Source organism: Zingiber officinale, chromosome 10B (assembly GCF_018446385.1).
Source record: "Zingiber officinale cultivar Zhangliang chromosome 10B, Zo_v1.1, whole genome shotgun sequence".
Taxonomy (NCBI): Eukaryota; Viridiplantae; Streptophyta; class Magnoliopsida; order Zingiberales; family Zingiberaceae; genus Zingiber; species Zingiber officinale.
In genome coordinates this window covers 58,568,120-58,575,164 of record NC_056005.1, presented here as the reverse complement: position 1 = coordinate 58,575,164, position 7,045 = coordinate 58,568,120, and the positions used below count along the sequence as shown (strand labels likewise).

The 7,045-nt window shown below is 43.7% G+C and overlaps 1 protein-coding gene across 1 annotated transcript; it reads left to right on the top strand.

Moving 5' to 3' along the window:
* Positions 1–1,018: 1,018 nt before the first annotated feature.
* Positions 1,019–2,630, top strand: LOC122030151 (trihelix transcription factor ASIL2-like). The gene has a single exon (XM_042589317.1). The coding sequence runs from the start codon at positions 1,266–1,268 to the stop codon at positions 2,394–2,396; it is 1,131 nt and encodes a 376-aa protein (XP_042445251.1). The 5' UTR covers positions 1,019–1,265; the 3' UTR covers positions 2,397–2,630.
* Positions 2,631–7,045: the final 4,415 nt, after the last annotated feature.

Below are 7,045 nucleotides of genomic sequence, written 5' to 3'. Positions count from 1 at the left end.
ACCGAGTTAGGTTACTGTTCTCTTGATTCTGAATAGTCTTTTGAGATCTTGTGTAGTTTTAGAGATATGAACTAAGTGTATGACAGGTAAGTGTCTATCGCCGGAAGCATAAGGAACACAATTTTATGACGACTTAACTAGGCTTAGGGATTAATACTTGATAAATGTAGGTCACTATTACACTGGACATGGAGAACTATTACTTAGGTCATACTCAAACAAGTTTTGTATCTTGTTTACCAATAAAATCATTTGATAGGATTAGATGAACTTGCTTGACATTATAATGCATTATTTAACCATATGAGTTTAGATGCGGATTTTACTTGAGGACAAGCAAAAGTTTAAGTCTGGGGTGTGATGTGCATAGATTATATACATTTTTTATATATATTTTTTATTGATAGGATGCGATTTGGAACGAAAATGGAATAAGGATCAAGTTATGGTCGTGTGGACCACACGACCGTGTCACATTTCCAAAAAAAAAGACTTTGATCGTGTGACCAATTACGTCATTAAATTATCGACCGAGTATTATTTCAATCATTAATTAATGACAGACTTAATATTTCACCATTAACTTAGTGACGGAATTAAATATCTATATCTAATTTCATCGTTAAATTAGTCTTTTTAGTGTTATTCATTGTATTTCTTATATCAATATTTTCTAGCTTGAGTCCTAATCATAAAAGCTAATTTATTTAGCAACTTCAATTTAATTTCCGTTTTGGTTCAAAAAAGGTAATTTAGCTCAAAGCGACACGACCTTAAAAATTTTATTTTCAGAGTTTTAATAGTATTTTATTTTTTAAAAAAAATAAGGGAAAAAAAAACTAAACCGAGCCGAATAAATCTGGATTTTCTAATCAACCAAACCAATTCTCTCGTTTTGTAGCCCAAATCCACTTCTCCATTCGCACGTGCGCGTTACCACTTTCGGATCCACGCAATGCCGTCAAGGTCACAGCAACGTTACACTGCCTCCCTCAACACCCCGCTAAACCGGTATCGATATAATCTCTCAATTCTCTCCCCTCTTCATAACGAAAAATTTTACACGGTAACGATATATAAATATATCATATCGGAACGCCGGTCGGCCGACGAATCCATCCAGAAAACAATACCTTTTTTTTTCGCCTCATCGCCTTCTCAGCTGCCGCCGCCGCCGCCGCTCTCTTTGACCGATCCCCTCCGCAGATCTCGCCGCTGGATTTTTCTCCTTCTCCGCCGGCTGAGCTTGGATACCCTCGTCCCACATGGAAGACGACGAGGACGCGCAGTCTCCGTCTCGCTCGCCGACCCAATCCGCCTCCCGATCTGCGTCGCCTGAGTCGTCACCACCCCCCGTTTCCACCTCCATCGTGGCCCCTTCCTCCTCACCTCTCCAGGACAACGGCGGAACTGCCGAGCCGGTTACCGTCGCTGCCCCCGCCCCAGAGCATCGCGCACTCGCCCTAGCTCTGGCCGTCCCCATCCAGCAGCCTCGCTCCTCCCCTGCTGGTGGAGGCGGAGTCGGCCGGGACGACTGCTGGAGCGAGGGCGCTACCTCCATCTTGATAGACGCGTGGGGGGAACGCTACCTGGAGCTCAGCCGCGGCAACCTCAAACAGAAGCACTGGCAGGAAGTAGCCGACGCCGTCACCAGCCGTGACGGCTACACGAAGGCCCCAAAGACCGACGTCCAGTGCAAGAACCGGATCGACACTCTCAAGAAGAAGTACAAGGCCGAGAAGTCCAAGATCTCCGGCTCCGGCGGCAGCTCCTCCTCCTGGCCCTTCTTCCACCGCCTCGACCTCTTGCTCGGCCCCAGTCACAAGTCCACGGCTACCAGCGGAAACATCCCCGCGGCCATCCCCATCCGCCCCCCGTCCCGCCGCCCCCAGCCGGGACCGCAGCGGCAGAGAACCAACCAGCTGACCGTTAAAAAAGCAGGGAAGTCTTCGCCACCGTCCGTGTCGGCCTCATCCGCCGATTCCTCCGATGGGTTCCCGCCGCCAAGGGCGGCCAATGGAAAGAGACAGCACGAGCACCACCAGGAAGCAGACGAGGAGGGGGAGGAAGAGGGGGGGAGGACAGCGGAGCTGAAGGAGCTGACGCGGGCCATCCTGCGGTTCGCAGAGGTGTACGAGAAAGTGGAGAGCTCGAAGCTGCGGCAGGCGATGGAGATGGAGAAGCAGCGGATGGAGTTGACCAGGGAGCTGGAGCTGCAGAGGATGGAATTCTTAATGAAGACGCAGATGGAGCTTTCACAGCTCAAGAGCCACCACCACGGAAGCAATAGGAAAAAAAAGATGAATGATGGTGGTGGTGGCAGCAGCAGCAACCACCACCACCAACACCGCAACAACACTAGCAGCAACAGCAATAACAGTGGCAATAATTGCTAGGGTTGCCCGTGGGCTGCAGAGAGAGGATTTCGCTCTTCCTCTTTCAAATTGTTCCTTTGTCATTCTACTAGTGGTTAGATTTGTATCAAACTGCCCAGCAAATTGTAGTATTAAATCTCTATCCCTATCCTGCCACCTCCGTTGCAGTGCAAATGAGTTTCTTTCAAGCCGGTTGGAGGATTGTCATTTTATTTATTTTATTTTAATTTAATTTAATGTCCTCAACTTAGGTCACTCTATGGCTGCGTGATCGCACTACTATACTAATGCTTCTATAAGTTATTTTCATCAGCATCCTAATGATTCATATGAACTCTAATGATGAATCTATATTAATTTACAGCATTGTCAATCTGTAACATACGCCGGAAATCAGTTTCAATGGGGTGTTTCCAGACAATCTGTCGGACGGCCTCATCTGGCTAATTTCCACTCAGTTTTCCAAAAATCAAATTGCGTCAGTAAATTTTTGAATTTTTCGGACCGCGAAAATCACTTTTTCGCGTCACAAAAACTCCGAATCATCCTAGCCAACAGATCCGTGCGAAGAGTATAGAACAAAAATTTACAAGTACAAGTTTACAACTTAGATCTACTCCTAGATATACGTGAAGAAAGATTTATACCTTCGATGTGTACCCTTTTCGTAATCCCGCAAGTCCAAGATACGCCGGATCTCAAGATTGTCAACGTAGACAATCCTCTAGTAGTATCCACACGAACAAGGTGTGTTCTCTAACACACAAGGATGGAGAAGAGAGTACTACAAGTGTGCTAGCACTTTCTAGGTCTCTCAGATGGGATTGGAAAGAAAAATAGAGAAGAAGAAATACAAGAACACTCTTGTTCTTCTTCTATGTGACAATCACTCTATTTTCTTTCATGAAACTCAAAACCACTCACATTGTTTCTTCCTTGAAACTCACGGCCAAGAAAGAGGAGAGGGAGGAGGAAGAGAGCAAAGGAGGAAGAAGCATTCAACACCACAAAATCAATGCCACAAAATGAAACTCTTTTCTTTATGTGGCTGGCCACACACATGTAACTCCCCTCATTAATGTGGCCGACCACATTAAATGGAATGGTGTGTAACCTCCATGAGGTGGCACACTATGATGAGGTGGAGATGATGTGGCAAGGTTAGTCATGCCATGTAGGATGAGTCAACCTTCATGATGTGGCAATACATCAAGTCAAACTTGATGTTTCAACTTTTATTTGGTCAAGTCAAAATTGACCAATTCTCTTCCTTGTTGAGTTAAAACCAACCTTTGGTTGGTTCAAGTCAATTTTAATTTAATGAATCTCAATTTATTAATATAAATTGACTCAATGAATCAAATTTAAATTAGACTCATTCAACAATTGAATCTAATTGAGTCTAACTCAATAAGTCTAATTTGAATCCAATCTTTGGTGCATCATATGAACATAATCCAATTGGTTCATCATATGAACCTAATCTCCATCCACTTGTTCTTCGTGTGTGACCCAATAGGTTCTTGTAACGTTGGCAATGTTTCTAAACTCCTTTAGAAACATAAGCAATGAGCGGCATCTAGCAATACATCATTGCTACCCAAGTTACAAGAATGTTGAGATCCAACATCACCTTGTGACTACTAATTGTGACTCCTCACAACATGTGACATTGCCCTTCTATCCTAGACATCTAGATTGATCAATGTGAGGCATAGACCGTGTCATCCTCTAATCAATCTAAATCTTGAACTCCAAGTAGACTCACTCGATCAAATGAGCTCAACATCTCATGTTGACTCATTTGGGCATGACCATGCACTTCATGGTCTAACTCTATCAAGAATACCGATGTCGCTCCCGTCATATGGGAGGGATAGATCCCATCTACATCACTCACATCCCTCTGCATAATTTGTTATATACCCAGTAATCGCCTTTATAGTCCACCCAGTTACGGGTGACATTTGACGAAACCAAAGTACATAACTCCTTATGTAGGGAACCATGGTGACTTCAGGTCTCAGGACCTATAGTCATACTAATAGTCTCATGAGAAAGTATATGACACTCATATAACGATCCATGATACTTTCTCATGGTGGGTCATTCAGTATACATTCTCCAATGCATACTCATGTGTCAACTTGATATCTCCATATCCATGACTTGTGAGATCAAGTCATCGAGTTGACCTACATGCTAGTCTTATTGCATTAACATTGTCCCTGAATATTAATACTCGACTAGGAATGATTTAGAGTAGTGTTCCCTATATCATCTCACTATCGGTTCAGCTAACCGATTGATATAGGTAAGAACCTTCTACTCAAGGACGTTATTATACTTAGTTTATTTGGCACCAATACATGTAAGTATAATAACCAAAAACCAAATGCCTTTATTTATATATAGAATATGATACAACAAGTCCAAAATACAATCATCAAATGATTGGATCTAGGGCTCTAGCTAACAATCTCCCACTAGCACTAGTGCCAATCAGTGTAGGCTCTAAGCCCCAATGACCTAGTGTGACCATTATGCTTCCTCTGTGCCAAAGCCTTGGTCAAGGGATCTGTGATGTTAGCCTCTGTAGGTACTCTACAAATCTTCACATCTCCTCTCTCGATGATCTCTCGAATGAGATGGAAGCGCCGTAGTATGTGTTTGGTCCGCTAGTGTGAGCGAGGTTCCTTCGCCTGTGATATAGCTCCATTGTTGTCACAATAGAGCTCAATAGGGTCAGCAATGCTAGGAACCACCCTAAGTTCAGTGATGAACTTGCGAATCTAAACTGCCTCCTTTGTTGCCTCTGATGCAGCAATATACTCGACCTCTGTCGTAGAATTAGCTACTGTGTCCTGCTTCGAACTCTTCCAGCTCACAGCACCACCATTAATGCAAAACACGAATCCCGACTACGATCTATAGTCATCCTGGTCGGTCTGGAAGCTAGCATCACTGTAACCCTTTACAGCTAGCTCATCATTGCCTCCATATATCAAGAAATATTCTTTAGTCCTTCTTAAGTACTTAAGAATATTCTTGACTGCTATCCAGTGACTTTCACCTGGATCTGACTGGTATCTGCTTGTCATGCTCAAAGCATATGAGACATCAAGTCGAGTACATAGCATGACGTACATGATCGATCCTATGGCTGAGGCATAAGGGATCTGATCCATGCGGTCTCTCTCCTCTCTAGAAGAGGGACCTTGAGTCTTCGAAAGACTCATGCCATGTGACATCGGCAGAAATCCCTTCTTGGAGTTCTGCATGGCAAACCGAAGGAGTACCTTGTCAATGTATGTACTCTGACTTAGACCAAGCAATCTCTTATATCTATCTCTATAGATCTGTATCCCTAGAATGCGGGATGCCTCACCTAAGTCCTTCATTGAGAAGCAACTCCCTAGCCATGTCTTGACAGACTGAAGCATAGGGATGTCCTTCCCAATGAGCAGTATGTCATCCACATACAATATGAGGAAGACAATTATGTCCCCTACAACCTTCTTGTAGACACAAGGTTCATCTTCGTTCTTGATGAAACCAAACTGTTTGATTGCATCATTGAATCGAAGATTCTAGCTCCGAGAAGCTTGCTTTAGTCCATAAATGGACCTATGCAGCTTGCATACTCTGCTAGTATGGTGTGGATCTACAAAACCCTCAGGTTGTGTCATGTACACATCCTCGAGTAGGTTTCCATTCAGAAACGCGGTTTTGACATCCATCTGCCATATCTCATAGTCATTGTAGGCTGCAATAGCAAGCATGATCCGAATGGACTTAAACATCGCTACTGGAGAAAAGGTTTCATCATAGTCAATACCATGAATCTGCTTGAAACCTTTAGCTACCAAGCGACCCTTATAGATAAGTCCATCCATGTCAGTCTTTCTCTTAAAGACCCACTTACACCCAATGGGTTTTATCCCTTCAGGTGGATCAACCAAAGTCCATACTTGGTTGGTGTACATGGATTCCATTTCGGATCTCATGGCCTCTAGCCATTTCTCGGAATCTAGTCTCATCACAGCTTCCTGATAGGTGGTAGGCTCATCCTCTATGAGCATCACGTCATCATGATCAGACAAGAGAAATGTGTATCTCTCAGGCTGACGACGTACCCTATCAGACCTGCGAAGAGGTATGTCTACTTGAACTGGTTATTGTTCCTCAACTCTTTGTGGAACATTTTCATCCACAACACTTTGTGGTTCCAGTTCAATTTCCATCGAGGCATCAGTGCTATTGTTTGCATCTTGAACTTCTTCATGATCGAACGCGCTCCCACTAGTCTTTCTAGAAACAAAGTCCCTTTCTTGAAAGACCACAGTCTTTGCCACAACTACCTTTTGCTGATTGGGAATGTAGAAGTAATATCCCTTTGTTTCCTTGTGATATCCAATCAAGTAGCACTTGTCGGATTTGGGTCATAATTTATCTAAGACTTGACGTCGAACGTAAGCCTCACAACCCCAAATCCTCATAAAAGACACCTGGGCATCTCTCCCAGTCCATATCCTCTATGGTGTCTTTATCACGGCCTTGGATGGAACTCGGTTAAGTATAAAAGCTGCTGTGTCTAGAGCATAACTCCAAAGGTATGTCGGAAGATCTGTGTGACTCATCATAGATCGCACCATATCTAATAGGGTATG

Coding starts and splice junctions, on each gene's coding strand:
- LOC122030151 (XM_042589317.1), top strand. CDS start 1,266: ATGGAAGACGACGAGGACGCGCAGTCTCCGTCTCGCTCGCCGACCCAA.